The sequence below is a fragment of the Struthio camelus genome, chromosome 31 (genome assembly GCF_040807025.1).
Source record: "Struthio camelus isolate bStrCam1 chromosome 31, bStrCam1.hap1, whole genome shotgun sequence".
In the NCBI taxonomy this organism is placed as follows: domain Eukaryota; kingdom Metazoa; phylum Chordata; class Aves; order Struthioniformes; family Struthionidae; genus Struthio; species Struthio camelus.
In genome coordinates, this window is record NC_090972.1 from 4,840,847 (window position 1) to 4,864,789 (window position 23,943).

At 73.5% G+C, this 23,943-nt stretch overlaps 1 protein-coding gene across 3 annotated transcripts; it reads right to left on the reverse strand.

Annotated features, from left to right (window-relative positions):
- Positions 1–822: 822 nt before the first annotated feature.
- PDE4A (phosphodiesterase 4A) lies at positions 823–22,914 on the reverse strand. Of its 3 annotated transcripts, none has more exons than XM_068922911.1 (15): positions 22,702–22,914; positions 11,016–11,192; positions 9,814–9,850; positions 9,664–9,737; positions 9,421–9,470; positions 8,524–8,636; positions 4,902–4,995; positions 4,608–4,789; positions 4,433–4,531; positions 4,142–4,306; positions 3,046–3,145; positions 2,769–2,923; positions 2,546–2,668; positions 2,272–2,454; positions 823–2,191 (listed from the first exon to the last, which is right to left on the reverse strand). In XM_068922911.1, the coding sequence occupies exons 1-15, from the start codon at positions 22,791–22,793 to the stop codon at positions 1,856–1,858; spliced, it is 1,980 nt and encodes a 659-aa protein (XP_068779012.1). In that variant the 5' UTR covers positions 22,794–22,914; the 3' UTR covers positions 823–1,855. The 3 variants fall into 3 exon arrangements, with proteins under 3 accessions (XP_068779012.1, XP_068779011.1, XP_068779013.1); XM_068922910.1 differs by lacking the exon at positions 22,702–22,914 and adding an exon at positions 14,930–15,164; XM_068922912.1 differs by lacking the exon at positions 22,702–22,914 and adding an exon at positions 14,930–15,060 and having other exon boundaries at positions 828–2,191; positions 8,524–8,704.
- Between the last annotated feature and the right edge of the window lie 1,029 nt (positions 22,915–23,943).

Sequence of the window (23,943 nt, forward strand, 5' to 3'; positions counted from 1 at the left end):
GGCCATCTGCACTTCTGCCCCCCCCACGGCCTCTGGGACCCCCCCCGGGCCCGTCCACGGCCTCTGGGACCCCCCCGGCCTCTGGGACCCCCCCCCGGGCCCGTCCACGGCCTCTGGGACCCCCCCGGCCTCTGGGACCCCCCCCCGGGCCCGTCCACGGCCTCTGGGACCCCCCCCCCCCGGGCTCGTCCATGGCCTCTAGGACCCCCCCCGGCCTCTGGGACCCCCCCCGGGCCCGTCCACGGCTTCTGGGACCCCTCCCGGCCTCTGGGACCCCCCCCGGGCCCGTCCACGGCCTCTGGGACCCCCCCCCCCGGGCTCGTCCACGGCCTCTAGGACCCCCCTGGCCTCTGGGACCCCTCCCGGCCTCTGGGACCCCCCCCGGGCCCGTCCACGGCCTCTGGGACCCCCCCCCCGGGCTCGTCCACGGCCTCTAGGACCCCCTGGCCTCTGGGACCCCCCCTGGGCTCGTCCACGGTCTCTGGGACCCCTCCCGGCCTCTGGCACCCCCCCCGAGCCCGTCCACGGCCTCTGGGACCCCCCCCCCCAGGCTCTGGGACACCCCCCCATGGGGCCATCTGCACTTCTGCCCCCCCCACGGCCTCTGAGACCCCCCCCCAGGGCCATTCCCACCTCTAGGACCCCCGCCCAGCCTCTGGGACTCCCCCCCCCGGGGCCATCCCCACTTCTGGGACCCCCCCCCAGCCTCCAGTTGTGCCCCCCCCCACAGAGACCCCCAGGCTCGGTCCCTTCTCCGGGTTTATTGGGGGCTCTCGGCCGGCAGCCGGCGCTTCGGGAAACAGAGAGAAGAAGGGGAAAAAAAAAAAAAACAACCAACAACCCCCCCCCCGGTGCGGGGAGGGCGCGAGACCCCGCGGATGGCCGGGGGGGTAGGGGGGGGGCCCCGCGCCCCCCGCCCACGGGCCCGGCCCAGCTATTCACAGTATGTACAGAATCGCCCCAAACGCGTACAAAAATAAAAGCTCTGCGTGACCCCCCCCTGCCCCCCCCGCGCCCCGGCCTGCCCCCCCCCAAAGCCAGGGCGCCCGCTGCGTCCCCCCCCCCGGCCCGGCCGGGCCCCACGCAGGACCCCAATGCTACAGTACTGAGCTCAGAGGCGGCAGGGCTGGGGGGGGGCACCGTGTTATTGCTTCACCTCTATTGGGGATGGCGGGACCCCCCCCCACGACACTGCACTGGGGGGGTACCCAGGCAGCCATGGGGGGGGTCCCCAAGGGGGTGACCCCCAGCCGCACTGGGGGGGCATAAGGCCACCCCCCCCATATTGCCACGTCTGCAGCAAAGCGGGGGGGGGGGAAGCGGAAGACTTCGGGGGGGCCCCGGTGTCCAGCCCCCCCCCCAGCAGCACAGACACCCCCCCCCAGGGGCTTTGCACCCAAAAACAGCCCAAAACTGTCCCGTTCCCCCCCACCCCCCCCGGCTGAAACGCCTCGCCCTGGAGAAATGGCTTTGGGTGAAAAACCGGGTTGGGGAGGGGGCAAAGCTCCCCCCCCCCCGCCACCTGGGCTCCCTTCCTGGGCTGTTATTTTTCCTGGTTTTATACATTTACTTGTTTTCTTGGGGGGAGGGGGAGAATGGGGGGGGTCATCCTCTTTTTTGTCTTTTGAAGTTCTTTTTTTTTAAAAAAATGCAATAAAAATCCCCTCTCTGCCCCCTGTCCCACCCCCTCCCAAATAAAACCCAATAAAATTAAAATAAAATAAAAATAAAATAAAATAAATCTGAGTTCTGCTGGCAGAGGGGGGGGGAGGTGGTGGCGGCGGAGGGGGGAGTCAGTCCTTCCTCTCCCCCCCCCCCCCCAAAAAAACCCCCAACCTCCGGGGGGGAGGTCAGGTCACCACTCCCCGGCCCCGATGTCCCGTGTGAGTCCGTTCTGCCCTTCCTCCTCCTCCTCCTCCTCGTCCTCCGGGCGCCCGCCGGGGGGGGGCGGCCGGGGGGCCGCGCCGGGGCTCTCGCCCTCCTCCTCCAGCGCCAGGTCGAAGCGGAAGCGGTGGGGGCCGGGCGGGGGGCGGCGGGCGGCCTCGGGGGGCGGCGAGGGGCTCTGCGGGATCATGCCGTGGTACCAGTCCCGGTTGTCCTCCAGCGCGTCCAGGATGTCCTGGGCGTCCGGGTGCACCAGGTCGGCCCAGGTCTCCCACAGCGGGTGCACGATGTAGTCGATGAAGCCCACCTGCGGGGCGGCGGGACGTGTGTGGGCTGGGTGGGGGGGTCCAGCCCCCAGCCCCAACCGCCCGAGCGCCGGCCCCCTACCTGGGACTTCTCCACGGAGGCGGTGTGCTTGTCGCACATGGGGCTGATCTCCATGCCCCGCTCGCGCTCCTTGTCGCCCTGCCGGAAGAACTCCTCCATGATGCGGTCCGTCCACTGCCGGTACAGCTCCAGCGGCTTGGTGGGGTTGCTCAGGTCGGCGCAGTGCACCATGTTACGCAGCACCTGCGCCGGGGGGGACGGACGGACGGACGGTCAGCGGCCCACCGCCGCGGCCGCCGTGCCCCCCCCCCCCCCTCCAAACCCCCTTCCCCACCTGTATCCTGTCCGTGTAGTTGTCCAGCAGCAGCACCCCGGAGCTCGTCACCTTCTTGGTCTCCACCATGGTCTTGAGGTCGGCCAAGAGGCTCATGTGCTTGGACATGTCCGTGGCCAGGACCTGGGGGGGGGGGGCAAGGAGGGGAGAGGAGGCAACGTGTGTGCGTCCCCCTCCCACCGCCGCCAGCCAAGGGGCATCCCCGGGGGCGGCGGGGCCCTACCATGTCGATGACCATCTTGCGGAGGGTCTGGCGCTGGCGCTTGCTCAGGTTCTGGAAGATGTCGCAGTTCTCCTCCTGCAGCAGCTTGAAGCCCACGGCCAAGTGGTGGTTCTCCAGCACCGACTCGTCGTTGTACATCAGGGCCAGCTCCGAGTCTGGGCGGGAGGCAGGCGGGCGCCGGTGAGGGCCGGGTGTGCAAGGCGGCACGCGTGCACGCGCAACGCAGGGTGGGGGCCCGCGGGTGCCCCCCGCGGCTCCCCAGCCCAGCCCCACTCACTGGTGTTGATGAGGAACTGGTTGGAGACGCCGGGGTGGTCCACGTCGTGGATGGCCGCCGCGAAGAGGGCCGCCAGGATCTCCAGGTCGGTGAAGACGGCCTGCGGGACACGGCGTGCGCGCTTGGCCATTGCAGTGTGGGCCGGCGCAAGACCCCCGCCGCTGCCCGCCGCCACTCCGAGCAGCGCCCAGCCAGGGGACCCGGCATCTGGGGACCCCAACATCTGGGGACCTGAACAGCCGGGGACCGCAGCCTCCCTAGGCCCAACATCCCAGGACCCCACCATCAGGGACCCCAAATATCGGGGGACCCGAACAGCTGGGGACCCCAGCATCCAGGAGATTTGGGGACCCCAGCATTTTGGGAGCCAGACATCTGGGGTCCTTGGCATCTGAGGAGCCCCTTGGCATTTCAGGAGCCGTGCATCTGGGGGCGTGAACATCTGGGGACTCCAGCCTCCATCAACCCCAACATCCAGGCACCCCAAATCTGGTGATCCTGGCACTGTGGAACCTGCACCCTGGGCAGCCCAGCCTAAGGGGACGCCAACATCTAGTGACCCCAATATCTCAGGCCCTGAACATCTGGGAACGCTGGCATTTCTGGATCCTAGCTCCTGGGGACCCCAACAGCTGGGAACCTCAGCGCCAGAGGCCCGCAGTGTGTCAGGATCCCACCATCTGGGGACCCCAGATCCAAACATCTGGGCTCCTTGGCCCCAGAGGGCTGAGGTATTTCAAGGTCTTGGTGTCTGGGAGCCAAACATCTGGGGACCCTGGACCCCACAGCCAGGGGCCCCAACATCTGGGAACCCCGGCATCTCAGGACCTGAACATCTGGGGAGCCGGGCATCTGGGGACAGAAACATCTGGGAACCTCAGCCTCCGAGGGCTCCGGCACATCAGGGTCCCAGCATCCCGGGCTCCTCACAGCCGGGCACCTCGGCATCGGGAGGACTCCGGCACCCGGGGGACCCCTGGACGGAGACCACCTCTGCAGAGCACCCCAGAGGGACCAATACGCGGGGCCAGGGGAGAGCCGGCGCCAGAGCCGTGGGCTGGGGTGGGGTGGGGGGTCCCGGCCCCCCTCGGCTCACGTCAAGGGCCGGCGTGGACAGCAGGACGTGCGTGGACTGCATGACGTCGGCGGCGTGCAGGCTGTTGTGGTAGGCCACGTCGGCGTGGTAGTGGTCCTCCAGCGTGAGGGTGTAGGTCAACAGCGTGTCCACCGGGATCTTGAAGGTTTTCACCAGCTCCCGCTCCTGCCCAGCGGCACGGACCCAGCTCAGCGCCCGCACGGGGCGGAGGGGGTCCCGGCCCCCCGCTCCAGCCCATCAACCCCCCACGGCTCCCTCAGAGGGCCCAGGCGCCCGGGGCTGGGGCCGTACCTGGAATATCGTGTACATGATGCAGCTGAGCGAGCGGTTGTTGGAGTATTCGGAGACGCGGAAGATGTTCAGGCCCCACTTGTTGAGGCTGTCGAGCTCCTGCGGGCAGGGGACGGCGTGGGCACGGGCCGGTCCCCACCGCCGCCCCGGCCCCCCCGCCGCCCCGGCCCCCCACCTTGCCGAGCAGCTCCTCCTGGTCGGTTTTGACCCCGAAGCGAGGGACGCTGGCGTGGCCGAGGCTGGAGCTGTGCGTGAGCTTCTTCACGCCGCTGATCTGGCACATGGGCTGCTGCTGCTGCTTCTTCTTCTCGCGGTCCTTCTGGGTCGGGGACGGGATCTCCACCTCGTTCTGCTTGTCTGGGGCGGCGGCATGGGCACGGTCAGGGCCGGGCAGGACCCAGCGGTCTGGGTCCCGGGGAGGGGACCCAGGCGTCCGGGAGGGGACCCAGGCGTCCGGGCCGGCGCTCACCGAGGAAGGTGCTGGAGATGTACTCGGAGACCTGGTTCCCGGAGCGGCTCATCTCGGAGAGGTGGGTCAGCTCCCGGTTCAGCATCCTCTTGAACTGTGGGGCAGGCGGGGGGTGAGGGCGGGCGGGCGCCGCGGGGCGGGGGCTGTTCCGGGGGGGCGCCCCCAGCCGCGTTTCGGGGCACCCGTGCCCCCCAGCATCTGCCCCATGGCACTGGGGTCCCGCCAGCCCCACGGCTCGGGGGCGGCCAGCGAGGCAGGGGGGTCCGGGCAGGCGGTCATGGGGAGGGGGCTCCTATGGGGCAGGAATGGGGGGGGTCCCGCCCCCCCCCCCCGCGTGTGCCAGCCCTGGGGACGGGGTTGGCATGGCGTCACCCCAGGGAGAAGCTCTGCGTGCACCGAGGACCCCCCCCAGTACGTCCCCACTGGGAGCACTGGGAAAGGGACACTGGGGGAACTGGGGGGGTTGGACAGGGAAAAGGCCCAGCCACAAGGACTGGTCCCCAGTCTGGGGACAACGCAGGGCTCTGGGCTCCCCTGACCCCCCCCCCGGGATGCCGAGGGACCCAGGAGTCCGGGCACAGCCGCCTGGGGAGGGGGCGAGCAGAGCCCGTCCCGCAGCGCCCCCGCTCCCGAGTCCTGGCTGTCCTTGAGCGGGTCCCGGATGCTGCCCCCCCCCTCCCCCCCCGGCGCCCGCGGTGACTCATCCCTCGGCAGCGCCGGCCGCTGGCCCGGGAGCGGCTGCACCCGGGGGGCTCGGCCTCCCCCCGGGGGGCCCCTGCCTCGAGCGGGGCCGGGGGTGCCCCCCCTGCACCCCATGGGACCCAGGAATCCGGGCTGCCCCTCCCTGCTCCAACCTGCCGGACCCCTCTGCAGCATGGGGTGGGGGGGGCCGGTTGTGGGGACCCAGGCGTCCGGGCTGCCCCCGCCGGCGGGAATCCCCAGACCCACCCGAGAGGGGCCAGTCTGCCCCCCCACACACACACACTGGGCCGGGGGCTCCTCGGGGGTGAGGGGCAGAGTTGGCCCCCCCCCCCGGACCGGCTCCCCATTTACTCCCCGCCCCCCCTGCCCCACAACCAGGGTTGGGCAGGGGGAGCATCCCCGCATCCCTCCCGACAGCCAATCAGGGCCTGCCGCCCCATCGCCATGGCAGCCGCAGTCTCCGTAGCAACTGCCCCATCGCGGTCCCTGCCCAGGGCTTTGGGGGGGGGTTAATCCCGCCTGGCCCACATGGGGGGTCTCCCCACACACACACTCAACCCCCCCATCGAGTGCTCAGTGCCCTCCCCCCTTGAGATGAGTCTGTCAGGTCTCTGCTGCCAGGTTGTGGGGTCTCTGCCCCCAAAGTGGGGCCCGGCAGGAGGCAGCCCCCCCATCTCCCCCCCCGGTACGGTGACGACGGATGCGACGGCCCACGCAAGGCTGCGGGGGGGGGGGGATCCGGCCCGTGGTCCCCCACACCGGAGAGGACAACCGGGGTAGTGGGGGGACAGCCGGGGTGGGGGCACGCGCCCCACTGCGGGACCGACCCCCCCCCCCGGACACGCGTGTGCACGCACACGCACCGCGCGCACAGCCCGCGTGCCGGGAGCGGGTCCGGCCCCCGCGCCGGGGGCTCGCGGGGGGCCGCCGGGACCCGGGGGGGGTGGGGGGAGGTGGGTCGAGCCCCCCCGCCGGCCGCGGCCCCTTACCTGGTCCCACCAGCCCACCAGCCAGGGCTTGGCGCACGTCTCGCAGAAGAAATCCACCAAGGGCATTTTCCAGGCTCGGCGGCGGCGCCGGCCGCGGGCGGCCACCGGCCGGCCCCGCTGCTGCCCCGAGGCTGCTGGGGGCCCCCGGGGGCCGGGGGGGGGTGGCGGTGCCGGCGGGGCCCCCCCCGCCCGCGGCCCGCTCCCGCCGGAGCACGGGGGGCTAGCGCCCGGGGGTGCCGGCCCGGTGCGGGGGGGCCCTTGGCATGGCGGGAGCCAGGGGGGGGCGCGCAGGGCCCCCACCCGCCCCCCCAGCGCTGCGCCCGGGACGGGGGGACCCCTCACATCGTCCCCCGGCACCGGGCCTGGGGGACGCGGTCCCCCCTCCCCAGCGCGGCGGTCCCAGGGATCAGTGGGAGCCCCCGGCACCCATGGGCGCCCGGCAGCGGTCAGGGGGGGCTCCGAGTGGGGCCGCGGTGCTGGGGGTGGGGGGCGAAGAGCTGCAGGGGGTGCAAGGGGGGTGCAAAGGGGGGGTGCAAGGGGATGCAAAAGGGGGTGCAAGGGGGGATGCAAAGGGGGTGCAAGGAGGGGATGCAAGGGGGGGGATGCAAGGGGGGTGCAAGGAGGGATGCAAGAGGGATGCAAGGGGCAGTGCAAGGGGGGTACAAGGGGGTGCAAGGAGGGGGCGCAAGGAGGGGGTGCAAGGGGGGGATGCGAGGGGGGGTGCAGGAGGTTGCAGGGAGATGCAGGGGGGATGCAAAGGGCTGCAAATGGACGCAGGAGGACGCGGGAGGACGCAGCGGGAGGACGCAGCGGGAGGACGCAGCGGGAGGCAGGGGAGGTGGGGGGCGGCGGGGGCCGCGCAGCGCCCGGCGGGGACGCGGAGGGCGGCGGAGGGCCGAGCGGGGCGGCGGGGGCCGCACGCCTGCGCGGGGCTGCGGGGCGCCGGGCCTCGCTCCTCCTCCGGCCCTGCCTCCTGCCCACGTCGCGGGCAGCGGCCGCGGCCCCCGCCCCGCCGCAGCGCCGGGGGGGGGGCACGGAGGGCCGGGGCCGGCCCCAGCCCTCCCCCCCGCACCCCCCTCCACCCGAGGGACCCAGGCGTCCGGGCGGGCCAGGAGGACCCAGGCGTCCTGGTGGCAAAGAGGGGGCTGGCAGAGGACGGGGCAGAGGGAGCCGGTTTCATGCTGGGGGGGCCGGACGCCTGGGACCCCCACGGGTCACCCCGCACTGGGGCTGGGACACCCCTCGGGTCACCCTGCAGTGGGGCTGGGACCCCCATGGGTCACCCCGCCATGGGGCTGGGACCTCCACAGGTCACCACCGGTACCACCGACAGCCCATACCCCCGACACAACCACTGTCATGCCACCACCGATACCGCTGGTACCGCTGACACAGCCCATACCCCCGACACAACCGCTGTCATGCCACCACCGACACCGCTGGTACCGCTGACACAGCCCATACCCCCGACACAACCGCTGTCATGCCACCACCGACACCGCTGGTACCGCTGACACAGCCCATACCCCCGACACAACCGCTGTCATGCCACCACCGACACCGCCGGTACCGCTGACACAGCCCATACCCCCGACACAACCGCTGTCATGCCACCACCGACACCGCCGGTACCGCTGACACAGCCTATACCCCCAACAACCGCTGTCACATCACCACTGGCACCGCCAGTACCACCGATACCACTGACACAACCGGCACCACCAATACCACCGACAGAACCAGCACCACCGATACCACCAACACAGCTGATACCACCGACACAACCGGCACCGCTGGCACCAATGACACACCTGCCGCCACGACACAACCGGTGGCACCAACACAACCCTTGCCGTAAGCACGGGCACTGATGACACAACCAGCACCACCGGCGCCCTGCTGGAGCTGGGGTCCCGTCCCCGTCCCCGCACCTTGTTGGAGGCCATCTCGCTGACGGAGCGGTGGGTCTGGATGGTCTCCAGCTGGTCCAGGCACCAGTCGAGCTCCTCCAGCGTCTCCTGGGCCAGCTGCTGGTAGGTCTCCTCTGCCGGAGGGCGAGCGGCAGCCTGCGGCCACCAGCCCCGGGGACCCCGCCGGGACCCCCCGGGGACCCTGCGGGGATGGGGAAGGGGGGCCACGGGGACCCCATGGGGATGGGGGCTGCAGGGATGCTGCGGGGATGGGGGGCCGCGGGGATGGGGACGAGGGGCCATGGGGTCCCATGGGGACAGGGGACCATGGGGACTGCACTGGGATGGGGACAGGGGGCTATGCGGTCCCATGGGGACAGGGGGCCATGGGGACCGCACAGGGATGGGGACAGGGGACCATGGGGACCTCATGCGGACAGGGCTGGGGGGCTGCAGGGACCCCATGGGGATGGGGACAGGGGGCCACGGGGACTGCACAGGGATGGGGACGGGGGGCCATAGAGACCCCATGGAGATGGGGGTCCATGAGGATCCCATGGGGATGGGGACGGGGGGCCATGGGGACCTCGTTGGGATGGGGACGGGGGGCCATAGAGACCCCATGGAGATGGGGGTCCATGCGGATCCCATGGGGATGGGGACGGGGGGCCATGGGGACCTCGTTGGGATGGGGATGGGGGGCCATAGAGGCCCCATGGAGATGGGGGGCTGCAGGGTCCCTGTGGGACAGGACTGGGGGCCCTGGGGGTGGAGGCTGCAGGACGGCGTCCATGGCAGCTGGGGGGGGGGGGCCGTGCCTCAGTTCCCCCACCAGGACACAATGGGCACACACCAGCCACAACCCGTTTTAACTGCCCCCCCCAACCACTGCGACTCCCCCCGGGGAGCCCCTGTTACCTGAGAGCGTGGCCTTGCAGACGGGGGGCTGGGAGCCCAGGGGCGACCGCCTGTGGGGCAGAGGGGGCTGAGGGGCGGCTCGCCGCCGCCGGGACCCCCTGATGGGGCTGGGACCCTGCAGTGGGGCTGGGACCCCCATGCTGCAGCCAGGCCCCCGCGCCGGGGCCGGGACTGGGACCCCCACGCTACAGCTGGACCCCCGCGCCGGGGCCGGGACCCCCGCGCCGGGCCGGCCGCGCTCACCTGCTGGACGGGGGGGTCGGCACATTGGCCAGGATGGAGAAGTTGCTCCGGACGCTGCGCAGACTCGCCAGCACCTGGGGCAGAGGGCGGCGGGGGTCAGCGCCGGGGGCCCCTGCCCCACGGACCGCCCGGCCCCGGCCCCGGCCCTACCTGGGCGAACGGGGTGACTATCAGGTCTTCGGTATGGCTGGAAGAGAGACGGGGGTCAGCGCAGCAGGCCCGGACGCTTGGGCCCCTTCCCTGCCCGTCCCCCCCCCCCCCAACACACACACTGGGGATGGAGGGGGAGGTCGTGTCCCACGGCGCCACGGGGGGCTGGGGGGACTCGCCTGCAGCGTGGGGGGTCCTAGGGGTGCCCAAGGGGGTCTGGGGGGTGCTGGGGGGGGTCGCAGGGGGTCCTGGGGGTGAGTATGGGGTGGGGTACCATGGTGTACGGCAGGGTCCTGGGCACCCAGGGAGATATGGGGGTGCCTGGGGGGTGCCTGGGGTCTGGGGGGCTCCCTGGGGTGCCAGGGGGTGCCTGGGAAGGCTGGAGATGGGGGTCCTGCAGCTACCAGGGCGTCTGGGGGGTCCTTGGGGTGCCCAGGAAGGCTGGAGACGGGGGTCCCTGGAGGCGCCCAGGAGGGCTAGGGGTCCTTGGGGTGCCCAGAGGTGCCTGGGATGGCTGAAGATGGGGGTCCCGGGGATGCCCGGGGGTCTAGGGGGTCCTTGGGGTGCCCAGGGGTGCCCAGGAGGGCTGGAGACAGGGGTCCCGGGGATGCCCGGGGGTCTAGGGGGTCCAGGGGTGCCCAGGGGTGCCTGGGAGGGCTGGAGATGGGGGTGCCGGGGGGATCTAGGGGGTCCTTGGGGTGCCCAGGGGTGCCCAGGAGGGCTGGAGACGGGGGTCCTGGGGGTCTAGGGGGTCCTTGGGGTGCCCAGGGGTGCCTGGGAGGGCTGGAGAGGGGGGCCTGGGGGTCTGGGGGTCCTTGGGGTGCCCAGGGGTGCCTGGGAGGGCTGGAGACGGGGGTCCTGGGGGTGCCTGGGCGTCTAGGGGGTCCTTGGGGTGCCCAGGGGTGCCTGGGAGGGCTGGAGAGGGGGGCCTGGGGGTCTGGGGGTCCTTGGGGTGCCCAGGGGTGCCCGGGAGGGCTGGAGACAGGGGTCCTGGGGGTCTAGGGGGTCCTTGGGGTGCCCAGGGGTGCCCGGGAGGGCTGGAGACGGGGGTCCTGGGGGTCTAGGGGGTCCTTGGGGTGCCCAGGGGTGCCCGGGAGGGCTGGAGACGGGGGTCCTGGGGGTCTAGGGGGTCCTTGGGGTGCCCAGGGGTGCCTGGGAGGGCTGGAGACGGGGGTCCTGGGGGTGCCGGGGGTCGGGCTCACGCCTCGCTGGCGACGGAGGAGTTGCGGGACACGCTCTTGGGCGAGACGTCGTAGTCGCTGTCGGAGCGGTAGAGGAAGGACTCGCGGCGCTGGCCCTGCGGGTGCAGCACCAGCCCCGGGCTGCCCTGCGCCTCCTGCGGGCTCCGGCCGGCCCACCCGCCATTCTCCGCCTCGAAGCTGCCGGGGAGGGAAGGGGGGGTGAGGCGGGAGCCCGGCGCCCGGGCCCGGGGCCGTGCGCCCACGCGGCCCGCACGCCGCGGCGCCCTGGAGGCCGCGCGCACGCGGGGGTCCGTGCACGCGGGGGTCTGTGCACGCGGGGGTCCGTGCACGCGGGGGTCTGTGCACGCGGGGGTCTGTGCACGCGGGGCTCCCTGCACGCGTGGCACAGGGACACATTGCTCCGGGCACACGGGGCTCTGCACACGTCAGTCCGTGCACGGATTGTGCATGGCTCCGGGCACGCGGCGCTCCGTGTACACGTGGCTCCCCGCATGCGTGCGTGCACGCACACGCGGCTCCCTGCACGCGGGGCTCCCAGCACGCGGGGCTCCCTGCACGCGGGGCTCCTCGCACACATTGCTCCTTGCACACGGGGCTCCACGCACACATCGCTCCGGGCACACAGGGCTCCAGGCACACGGGGCTCCAGGCACACGGGGGCTCTGCACACATTGCTCCGGGCACGCAGGGCTCTGGGCACGTGTGGCTCCATGCACACAGGGCTCTGCACACGTGGGGCACCAGGCACACGGGGCTCCAGGCACACGGGGGCTCTGCACACGCAGGGCTCTGAGCACATGTGGCTCCGTGCACATGTGGCTCCATGCACACGGGGCTCTGCACATGTGGGGCACCGGGCTCATGGGGCTCCAGGCACACGGGGCTCCACGCACACAGGGCTCTGCACACGCAGGGCTCTGAGCACATGTCGCTCCGTGCACACAGGGCTCTGCACACGGGGGGCACTGGGCACACGGGGCTCTGAGCACATGTGGCTCCATGCACACAGGGCTCTGCACATGGGGCTCTGCACACACGGGGCTCCAGGCACACGTGGGTCCGTGCACGCATTATGCATGGCTCCGGGCACGCGGCGCTCCGTGTACACGTGGCTCCCCGCATGCGTGCGTGCACGCACACGGGGCTCCCTGCACGCGGGGCTCCCTGCACGCGGGGCTCCTTGCACACATTGCTCCTTGCACACGGGGCTCCACGCACACATCGCTCCGGGCACACGGGGCTCCAGGCACACGGGGGCTCTGCACACATTGCTCCGGGCATGCAGGGCTCTGGGCACGTGGGGCTCCGTGCACATGTGGCTCCATGCACACGGGGCTCTGCACACGTGGGGCACCGGGCTCATGGGGCTCCAGGCACACGGGGCTCCACGCACACAGGGCTCTGCACACGCAGGGCTCTGAGCACATGTCGCTCCGTGCACACAGGGCTCTGCACACGGGGGGCACTGGGCACACGGGGCTCTGAGCACATGTGGCTCCATGCACACAGGGCTCTGCACATGGGGCTCTGCACACACGGGGCTCCAGGCACACGTGGGTCCGTGCACGCATTATGCATGGCTCCGGGCACGCGGCGCTCCGTGTACACGTGGCTCCCCGCATGCGTGCGTCCACGCACACGGGGCTCCCTGCACGCGGGGCTCCTCGCACACATCGCTCCGCGCACGGGGGGCTCCACGCACACATCGCTCCGGGCACGGGGGGCTCCACGCGCACATCGCTCTGGGCAGAGCCGGCCCCACTCCCGGCCCCGCGGCCGGGCTGGTGCAGCACTGGGACGTGACGGCCCCGTGCCAGGCGGCAGCGTGTAAATACAGCCGCCTGCTCGGGACCCCTCGCCGGGACCCCTTGCCGGGCAGCCGGAGCGGCCGGGTCGGGGTCGGCATCGGGGTTGTGCCCGCGTCCCCGCACCGGGACGGCTCCGCGTCACCCAGCCGGGCTGCCCTCTGCCCCATCCCCCCTCCCGGTGCCCCGGAAACCACGACCCCCAGGACCCCCCATCCGGGACCCACTGGGCCCCCCAGTACCGAGACCCCAGGGACCGCGATCCCCGGGAGCCCCCATACTGGGACCCACTGGGCCCCCCAGTACCGAGACCCCATACTGGGACCCACTGGGCCCCCCAGTACCGAGACCCCAGGGACCGCGATCCCCGGGAGCCCCCATACTGGGACCCACTGGGCCCCCCAGTACCGAGACACCAGGGATCACGATCCCCGGGAGCCCCCATACTGGGACCCACTGGGCCCCCCAGTACCGAGACCCCAGGGACCGCGATCCCCAGGAGCCCCCATACTGGGACCCACTGGGCCCCCCAGTACCGAGACCCCAGGGATCACGATCCCCGGGAGCCCCCATACTGGGACCCACTGGGCCCCCCAGTACCGAGACACCAGGGATCGTGATCCCCGGGAGCCCCCATACTGGGACCCACTGGGCCCCCAGTACCGAGACCCCAGGGACCGCGATCCCCGGGAGCCCCCATACTGGGACCCACTGGGCCCCCCAGTACCGAGACCCCAGGGATCACGATCCCCGGGAGCCCCCATACTGGGACCCACTGGGCCCCCCAGTACCAAGACCCCAGGGACCGCGATCCCCGGGAGCCCCCATACTGGGACCCACTGGGCCCCCCAGTACCGAGACCCCAGGGACCGCGATCCCCGGGACCCCCCATACTGGGGGGCCTGCAGGTGCCGGCCCCCCAGGGCTGCCCTCGCCCCCCGGGGCCCCCTGCAGCTGGCGCCGGCGGGTGGGGGGGTCCCCGCGTCCCTTCCGCCCGCTCCAACCGCCGCTCTCCACTTCCTCCTGCAGTCGGGGAGGGGCCCAGGCGTCCGGCCCCCCCCCCACCCGAGGCTGCCCAGCCCTTCTGTTATTGCAGGGTCGCCCCCAAAACCAGCCCCCCCACCCCACCCAAACCCGGGCCGGGCGGGAGGGGAGCGGGCAGGGCGCGGGGGTCCCTCGGCGGCGGCGAGGGGGAAAGCGAGGCGCCGGGAAGGGGGCGAGCGGCCGGCGCCCCGATCCGCCGCGGCGCGGGCCTCGCCTGGCCGGCCGCCGCGGCCGCTCGGCCGGCCCGGGGGCTCGGGGGCCGCCCGGGCGCCCTCTGCCCCGCGCCTCCATGGGCGCCGGGCCCGGCTTCCTGCGCCGGGCGGCGAGGCCGCGGCCCGCGGACACCCCGGAAACGGCGCCCGGGGCGCTCGCAGCAGCCTCGGGGTGGCCCTGGGTTACGCGCGGCCCCGCCAGCACGGACCCCCCCGGCCCTTAACCGCAGCCCCGGGGCTGGCGGCGGGCCCAGGCGTCCGGGCCCCCCGCCGCCCCCGGCAGAGCCCCCCCCCCGACGGGGCGTCCCGCTCCTCCCCCCCCCCCCCCAGGCCGCCCTGTGATGCAGCCGGGCGAGGGGCTCCCCGGGGCCGCGGGGGGGCCGGACGCCGGGGCTCCCTGGGGGGGGGCCGGACGCCGGGGCCCCCCGGGGGGGAGGAGGGGCCGGATGCCTGCGCTCCCCAGGAGCCGGTCCAGCCCCTCCCCGGGCTGTGCCGCCGGGTGCGGGGGGGCGGACCAGGACGCCGGGGCCCCTCGCGGGCTGGCACGGGTTGGGGGGGGGGGGAGCCGGGACGCCGGGGCCCCTCGCGGGCTGGCACGGGTTGGGGGGGGGGGGGAGCCGGGACGCCGGGGCCCCTCGCGGGCTGGCACGGGTTGGAGGGAGGGGAGCCAGGACGCCCGGGCCCCTCGCGGGCTGGCACGGGTTGGGGGGGGGAGCCGGGACGCCGGGGCCCCTCGCGGGCTGGCACGGGTTGGGGGGGGGAGCCGGGACGCCGGGGCCCCTCGCGGGCTGGCACGGGTTGGGGGGGGGAGCCGGGACGCCGGGGCCCCGGGGCGGGGGCGGGGGGCCCTCACCTGGCCGGCGGGCGGCGGCGCCGCTCCTGGATGCTGCGGCGGAGGCGCTGCGGGAGGGGGGGCGAGGCGGGGGGGCGGCCGCCGGGGGGGCCGGGGCAGCCGTCGGGGGGGCCGGGCAGGAAGGCCTCGTCGTCGGGCGCGGGGCAGCGGCGCCGCTCGGGGATGCGGGGCAGGCTCAGCCCCCGGCGCTCCCGGGCCATGGCGCCTCCGGCTCGGCCCCCGCGCGACCCCCGGCCCGGCCCGGCCCTCGCCCCGTCGGCAGCGCCCGGACGCCTGGGCCCGTCGGCGGCGAGCGGCAGCGCCCGGACGCCTGGGCCCGCCGGCGGGGAAGGGGGTGAAAGTGCGTCCCGCGCCGAGGGCGGGGTGGAGGCCCGGACGCCTGGGCCCTGCCGGGGAGCGCTGCCCGCTGCCGGCGCGGGGGGGGGGGCCGCCGCAGGGAGCCGCTGTCCGCCGGGTGCGGGCGGCCCGGGGGGCGCAGAGAGCGGCCCGGGGGTCCCGGAGACGAGTCTGAGGGGTGCACAGACCTGCCCGGGGGTCCCTGCACCCAGCCTGGGGGTCCCAGAGACCTGCCTGGGGGTCCCAGAGACCTGCCTGGGGGTCCCTGCACCCAGCCTGGGGGTCCCGGAGACCTGCTTGGGGGTCCCTGCACCCAGCCTGGGGGTCCCTGCACCCAGCCTGGGGGTCCCGGAGACCTGCCTGGGGGTCCCAGAGACCTGCCTGGGGGTCCCGGAGACCTGCCTGGGGGTCCCTGCACCCAGCCTGGGGGTCCCGGAGACCTGCCTGGGGGTCCCAGAGACCTGCCTGGGGGTCCCGGAGACCTGCCTGGGGGTCCCTGCACCCAGCCTGGGGGTCCCGGAGACCTGCCTGGGGGTCCTTGCTGCCAAACTGGGGGTCCTAGAGACCTGCCTGGGGGTCCCTGTGCTCTACCCGGGGGTCCCGGAGACCTGCCGGGGGGTCCCAGAGAGCTACCCGGGGGTCCCTGCACCCAGCCTGGGGGTCCCAGAGACCTGCCCAGGGGTCCCTGCACCCAGCCCAGGGGTCCCCACTGCCCGCACACCTGGCACCTGGGACCCCCGCTCCTGCTGGAGACCCTGCAGGGGGGCTGCAGCCGGGCCCGGCTGGGACCCCCCCATCGTGTCCCCATGCCCTGTGCCCCCCTCCCTGCGGCATGGCGAGCCGGACCCCCGCGGCTGCCGGAGCAGGTCCGGCCAGTGCCTCCCGGAGCCGCCCTCCCCAAGCCCAGCACCAGCACTGGCTCCAGCACTGGCTCCAGCACCGGCACCAGCTCCAGCACCGGCACCAGCACCAGTTCCAGCACCAGCACCGGCTCCAGCACCAGCACCAGCTCTGGCACCAGCACCAGTTCCAGCACCGGCACTGGCTCCAGCACCGGCACCAGCATTGGCTCCAGCACCAGCTCCAGCACTGGCACCGGCTCCAGCACCGGCACCAGCTCCAGCTCCAGCACCGGCACTGACACCAGCACCGGCTCCAGCACCAGCACCGGCTCCAGCTCCAGCACCAGCTCCAGTACCGGCTCCAGCACTGGCTCCGGCACCAGCACCGGCTCCAGCACCAGCTCCAGCACTGGCACCGGCTCCAGCACCGGCACCAGCTCCAGTACCGGCTCCAGCACCGGCTCCGGCACCAGCACCGGCTCCGGCACCAGCACCGGCTCCAGCACCAGCTCCAGCACCGGCACCAGCTCCAGCACCGGCACCAGCTCCAGTACCGGCACCGGCACCAGCTCCAGCACCGGCTCCAGCTCCAGCACCAGCTCTAGCACTGGCACCGGCTCCAGCACCGGCACCAGCTCCAGTACCGGCTCCAGCACTGGCTCCGGCACCAGCACCGGCTCCAGCACTGGCACCAGCTCCAGCACCGGCTCCAGCACCGGCTCCGGCTCCAGCTCCAGCACCAGCTCCAGCACCGGCACCGGCTCCGGCCCTGGCACCAGTCGGGGACCCCGGAGCACCCCGGCCCCCCGGCGCCCAGGGCTGGGGTGCACCAAGGATGCGCGGCCGGGGGGGCGCGCGGGCAGCCCGAGGGTGACTCACCAGCCAGTAAATTTAGCAACAACCGATCTCCGGAGGGAGGGAGGGAGGTTTTTCCCCTGCCTTTTATTCTGGTCATTTCATGGCTTCGGAGCTGCAGCCGCCGGCTGGGACGGGGGGCGGCTGTGGGGCCTGGCGCCCGCCCGCGCTCCCCGCAAGGCCGCGGCCGCCGGGCTGGAAGCGCCCCGGGATGCCCCGGGGCCGGGAGCCCGGACGCCTGGGCCCCCCGACGAAGCCTGCTGACGGCAGGGCTGGGGGACCCCGGCGTCCCCGGCAGGCTGGCGCCGGACGGAGCAGCTGCGCCGCAGCCGCCTCCCTGACTGTTTACTTCGGTGTCTGTTTATCCTGAGCGTCCGGAGCAGCAGTTTGGGAATGAAACCCCGGGAAACGCCAAGAAAACGGCGCAGGCGGGTGGGGGTCCGCGGGGGCTCGGCCCCTTCCCACCTCCCTGCCCAGCGGCGCTTCCAAATCGCCGGGAATGGGAACGGCTGGGCCGGGCCCCGTCCCACCATCCGTGCTGCCAGCCAGGCTGCAAGCACCTGGGACACGAGGCCGTGCGCCCGCGGGACAGATCCGGTGGGACACCAGCAACAGGACGCGATCCCGTGGGATGCAATCCTGCAGGATGCGAGCCCACGGGATTGATCCGGTGGGACACCAGCAGCAGGACGCGATCCTGTGGGATGCAATCCTGCAGGACGCGAGCCCACGGGATTGATCCGGTGGGACACCAGCAGCAGGACGCGATCCCGTGGGATGCAATCCTGCAGGACGCGAGCCCACGGGATTGATCCGGTGGGACACCAGCAGCAGGACGCGATCCCGTGGGATGCAATCCTGCAGGACGCGAGCCCACGGGACAGATCCGGTGGGACACCAGCAGCAGGACGCGATCCCGTGGGATGCAATCCTGCAGGACGCGAGCCCACGGGATTGATCCGGTGGGACACCAGCAGCAGGACGCGATCCCGTGGGATGCAATCCTGCAGGACGCGAGCCCACGGGATTGATCCGGTGGGACACCAGCAGCAGGACGCGATCCCGTGGGACACAAGCCCATGGGACGTGATCCTGCAGGACGCAACCAACAGGACACAATCCTGCATGAAGAACACTATCCTGTGGGATGCAATCCTGCAGGATGTGATCCCATGGGATGCAATCCTGCAGGATGCAATCCAATGGGACACAATCCTGCATGCAGGACACGATCCTGCAGGGCGCGATCCCATGGGACACAAGCCCACGGGACATGATCCTGCAGAGCGCGATCCCGCCGGACGCGACCCTGCTGCCCGAGACGGGCCGGCAGCCGGCGGGCGGCTCTGCAGACGGGACACCCTGGGGGGGCCGAGCGGCAGCTCCCGGGTTTCCTCGCACGACGGGCGGCCGGCGGGAGCGCGGGGAGCCCGGTGCCGGCCCGGCTGCTGGGTTTCGGGGGCCTGGTGAACCGTGCCGGGCGCCAGGGCCTCCCGCGGCGGGCGCAGCTGGGGCCCAAGTGTCCGTGTTTACTAAACACGCCGGGGCCCCGCGTTGCCGGAGCGCGGCCGAGCCGGGAACGCTCCCGCCAGGCAGGCGGTGGCGGAGCTGGATCGACCTTCGCCTCCCTCGGCCCGTTCGGCCAGCGAGCCGGGCCGGGCTCCCGGGAGCTCCTCCGCCCTCGCTGCCGGATGGCGGCCGGCTCGGGAGGGTCCCGGCCTCGAGGGACCCCGAGGCCCCCGCGCGGGAGGGGAGGCTCCGGCTTGGAGCGGGGATGGGAATTGGGATGGGGAAGAGATGGGGATGAGAGGAAGGTGAGGTTGGAGATGGGATGGGGATGGGGATTGGGATGGGGGAGAGGTGGGAATGGGATGGGGATGGAGATGGAGATATGATGGAGATGGGATAGAGATGGCGATAGGATGGGGATGGGATGGGGATGGGATGAGGAAGAGCTGGAGCTGGAGATGGGGATGGGGATGGGGATGGAGACGGAGATGGGACAGGGAAGAGATTGGGATGGGGATGGGGACGGGGATGGGGATGGAGACGAGATGCGGATGGGGATGAGGATGGGGATGGAGACGAGGATGGGGATGAGGATGAGATGCGGATGGGGATGAGGATGGGAAGAGGTGGAGATGGGGACTGCGACAGGTTGGGGATGGGACAGGGATGGGGATGGGGACCGAGATGGGATGGGAATGTGGATGGGGAAGAGACGGGGCCGGGGCCGGGGCCGGTCAGCAGCGCAAGGGCCGGGGGCCGTGCGCCGGGGCGCCAGCGGGATCCCTGCAGGACCGCGACGCTCCGGCCGAGCGGGCGGCACCGCGGCCCCCGGGAACGCCGCCGAGCGGAGCGGAGCCAGGGGCGGCGAGGCAGCGCGGCCGCTCGCTCCCGGCCCGCCTGCTATTTCGAGCAGACAGCATGTGCGCAGCCCGCCCGCCGGCGCGGGATTTTCTAGTAAACTGGATATTATCCGGGAGCTTAAGACAAATGTGAATCACTTTTAATGGACGCAGGTGACTCATCGGGCTCGAAAAAGATTACGGCACGTCATAAATGCCAGAGGGGCTTTTATCGGCTCAGGAGCGGCGAGCAGCCCCGCCGCCGGGCCAAGGGGCGCGAGACCGCCGCTTATTTTATCCCTTTTTGTTGCTCTTGTTTCCTAAAAGGAAACGAATTAAGCAGGAGGAATTAATTACGGCGAGGGCAGGGAGGCTACAGCGACCGTCCGAGCGCAGCGGCTCGCCGCAGCCGGAGGGATCGGGAAGGGCTGGATCCCGCCGCGGCCGGGCGCCCGGGGTTGTCCTGGCCGCCGGGATCCCTGCGGGTGTCCGGGCTCCCTGGCGCAACGCAGCTAACGCAAACGAGCTCGTTTTAATTGCCGGCCTCGCCGCCCGCCGATAAGCGCCGTGCGGGGGCGGAGGGGGTTTCTCCAGGAAGGACAAAGCTGGAAAATTCCCGGCACCGGGCGAGCGAGGTTTTCCTTATCGTAATTTGCCCGGCACAAAGACGGCTTCGCGTCTGGACAAATCGGGGGCCGGGGGTGAGCGGCGCCCGCGGAGGCCGTGTTGGGGGTAAACAGCGGCCGGCCGCCCTCCCGGCGTTCCGCCTCACCGGACCCAGCCGCCGAGGGAACGGCTCGGCCCGTAAACAGAGCGGGAGGGAGGCCGGGCGGTGCCGGCGGCGGGTCGGGAACCGCCTGGGACCGCGCACGGCCGGCGCTTCCCGGCAGCGGGGAGGCGCGGGGGGCCGGAGAGGCGCGGGAACCCGGTGGGAACCCGGCAGGAACCCGGCGGGAACCCAGTGGGAACCTGGCAGGAACCCGGTGGGAACCCGGCAGGAACCTGGCAGGAACCCGGCGGGAACCCAGTGGGAACCCGGCGGGAACCTGGCAGGAACCCGGCGGGAACCCGGCGGGAACCCGGCGGGAACCCGGCGGGAACCCGGCGGGAACCCGGCGGGTTGTTCGACGCCACCGCGCAGGCCTGCCACGGGGATGGGGGGGCTCACGCATCCAAGCCCCTGGCTCGGCTTGGGCTCTGCCCCGCATCCCGGTGGCATTGTTCGAGCCCCCTCCCATCCCACCGCTTCCCCCCCGCATCTCCCAGCAGCCGTTTCCATCCAGCCGAGCCCCCGTTTCACCCGCTTGCACCCACCCCGGTGGCTAAGGGGGCCGGAGTGCCGGGACCCCTGCGGCCCCGTCCCACCGCCCGTGCCGAGCGACCTCGTCCCCCGCCACCCTCCGGCCCCCCCGGCGCCCAGACGGGAAATCGCTCGTCACAGTAATTGCTGCTTCGCGTCCCCGGGCCGGGCACCCGGCAGCGCCGCGGCGGGGCTCGCTCCTTCTTTGCAAAAAGCAGGAGGGAAGAATGTGTCCAAACCATCTGCCGGGCTTTGCGGGCATAAATTCTCTCCCGTAAGCGAGCCGGGGTGCCGCGTCCGCCCTCCGCGCCGCTGCCGAGCAGGGCGCCGCGCGCTCCCGCCTGTTGCTACCAGCCACCAGGCAGCGAGTGACAGGTTGTTTTTCCTCCCCGGAAAGCTCAGGCCAAACTTCCCTGGCACCAGACCGACCGGAGCGCCGGGGACGTGCCGAGACCGGGGGGGGGGGATGCGGGGACACGGCGGCGCTCCTCGACCCGGGCCCGTCCCCCCGCGCAGCCGCCGCCGGCGCTGCCCGACCCCGCTCCCCGCCGACAGCCTGATCCCGGCCGTGCCGGAGGGTCCCGGCGTCGAGCGCCGGCCCCGGCCCGTCGCCCCGGCCCGCCGGCGGGAACGCAGCCCCTCGCCCTCGGCGCGGGAGCCGGGGCGGCGCGGGACGGGCGGCTGCCTCGGCGGCTCTCCCGGAAACCTCGTGCGCCGGGGTCGGGACCCTCGAGGCGGGGGGAGCGGGGTGCATGGTCAGGGGGAGCCTGGGGGCAGTGGGGGAGCCCCTGCACATCAGGGGGAGCGCAAGGACCCCTGCACATTGCGGGGAGCCCCGGGGGGGCGGCCAGGGGACACCTGCACGTCGGGAGGTGCCCGGGGGCCCCTGCACATCAGGGGGAGCCCTGGGGTCCCTGCACGCTGGGGGGAGACCGGGGGTCCCTGCACACCGGGGGGAGCCGGGGGGGGGGTCCCTGCACGTCGGGGGAAGCCGGGGGGGTCCCTGCACGCCGGGGGGGGGGGTCCCTGCACGTCGGGGGGAGCCGGGGGGGTCCCTGCACGCCGGGGGGGGGTTCCCTGCACGCTGGGGGGGGTTCCCTGCACACCGGGGGGAGCCGGGGGGGTCCCTGCACGCCGGGGGGGGGGTCCCTGCATGTCGGGGGGAGCTGGGGGGGTCCCTGCACGCCGGGGGGGGTTCCCTGCACACCGGGGGGAGCCGGGGGGGTCCCTGCACGCCGGGGGGGGGGGTCCCTGCACGTCGGGGGGGGGGGTCCCTGCACGCCGGGGGGGGGGTCCCTGCACGTCGGGGGGGGGGTCCCTGCACGTCGGGGGAAGCCGGGGGGGTCCCTGCACGCCGGGGGGGGGGTCCCTGCACATCGGGGGGAGCTGGGGGGGTCCCTGCACGCCGGGGGGGGGTCCCTGCACGTCAGGGGAAGCCGGGGGGGTCCCTGCACGCCGGGGGGGGGGGTCCCTGCACGCCGGGGGAAGCCAGGGGGGTCCCTGCACGCCGGGGGGGGGTCCCTGCACATCGGGGGGAGCCGGGGGGGTCCCTGCACGCCGGGGGGGGGGGTCCCTGCACGTCGGGGGGAGCCGGGGGGGTCCCTGCACGCCGGGGGGGGGTCCCTGCACGTCGGGGGGAGCCGGGGGGTGTCCCTGCACGCCGGGGGGGGGTTCCCTGCACGTCAGGGGGAGCCGGGGGGGTCCCTGCACGCCGGGGGGGGTCCCTGCACGTCGGGGGGAGCCGGGGGGGTCCCTGCACGCCGGGGGGGGGGGTCCCTGCACGCCGGGGGGGGGTCCCTGCACGCCGGGGGGGGGGTCCCTGCACGTCGGGGGAAGCCGGGGGGGTCCCTGCACGCCGGGGGGGGGTCCCTGCACATCGGGGGGAGCCGGGGGGGTCCCTGCACGCCGGGGGGGGGGTCCCTGCACGCCGGGGGAAGCCAGGGGGGTCCCTGCACGCCGGGGGGGGGTCCCTGCACGTCGGGGGAAGCCGGGGGGTGTCCCTGCACGCCGGGGGGGGGGTCCCTGCACGTCGGGGGAAGCCGGGGGGGTCCCTGCACGCCGGGGGGAGCCCGGGGGGCCGCTGGCACCTACCGCCTGCCGGGGGCCGGGGCGCAGGGCCAGGACATGCGCGAGGTGCGCAGGCCGGGCCGGCCGCTGCCGTCCAGGGCGTCGGCGCGCTGCATGGGCCGCGGCGGGCGGCCGCCGCTCTCCGAGTAGCCGCGGTGCCGGATGCGGATCGGGGTGCGCGGCTGGCGCCAGAGGTGCTGCGGCGCCTTCAGCGTGGCCGGGCCCTCGCGGGCCACCGGCACCGGCACCGGCAGCGGCAGCGGCAGCGCCAGGCTCTTCCCGGAGCCGCCCGGCGGCTCCATCCCGGCGGCTCCGCTCCGCTGCTCAGCGCTGCGCGGCGGCGGCGGCGGCTCTGCCCGGCACCGGGCTCCGCATGGCCCCGACGAGCCCGGCGGGCGCCTGGTGCCGCTGCCGCTGCCGGTGCCGCCGCTCCGCTCCGCGCCGCCGCCGCCGCCTCTGCGCGCCCGGCTCGGCGCCTCCCCCCGCCCCGGCGCAGCCTCCGGCCCCGCCGGGACCTGCCTCCCCCGGGGGCGCGGCTCCGCCCGGGGACCCCCCCACGCAGACCCCCCCCCCGGCGGGATTCCCCCCCCAACGCCGGCAGGGATTTCCCCCCCCCCCCCGGCCCCGGCATCCTGCGGCGCGGATCCCCCTCCCCACCCCGGGCACCCCGTCGGGCAGGGATACCCCCCCCGGATACCCCCCGGCGAAGACCCCCACCTACACCTCCTGCCGGGATCCTCCCAGCGGAGACCCCCCACCTACATCACCCCCCAGGGAACCCCCCGGCGGAGACTCCCCACCTACATCACCCCCCCAGTGAAACCCCCAACCCACATCCCCTCCCCCGCAGGGAACCCCCCAGCGGCGACCCCCACCTACCTCCCCCCCCAGCAGAGACCCCCACCTGCATCCCCCCCTTGCAGGGAACCCCCTGGTGGAGACCCCCCCTGGGCCCCCCTCAGCAGGGATCCCTTTCCTGATAATTCCCTGCGGAGACCCCCACCTGGGGCCGCCCTTCTGCCAGGGCTCCCTCACCCAAAAGCCCCCCTGCTGAGGACCCCCAAACCAGGGACCTCAAGAGTGTGACCCCCCCCCCAGGTATTCCAAAGCCATGGGGGTCCCCTACAGGTATGTGTCCCCCCCCCCGGGCAGGGACATCCCCACGCAGGTATCCCCCCAGCAGGGAATCCTCCCCTCCAGGTGCCCCCCGGCAGGGTCCTCTGCTGGACAACCCCCCCAGGGGGACACCCCCCTGGATTCCACCAA

What these genes read in the sequence shown, in the direction of transcription:
- PDE4A (XM_068922910.1), bottom strand. Translation starts at nt 15,129, where the DNA reads ATGGCCCGGGAGCGCCGGGGGCTGAGCCTGCCCCGCATCCCCGAGCGG. An exon ending in CTGCAAGGCCACGCTCTCAG is followed by an intron (nt 8,637 to 9,420) that starts GTAACAGGGGCT and finishes GCCCTCCGGCAG; the next exon opens with AGGAGACCTACCAGCAGCTG. An exon ending in ACTACACGGACAGGATACAG is followed by an intron (nt 2,455 to 2,545) that starts GTGGGGAAGGGG and finishes CCCCCGGCGCAG; the next exon opens with GTGCTGCGTAACATGGTGCA.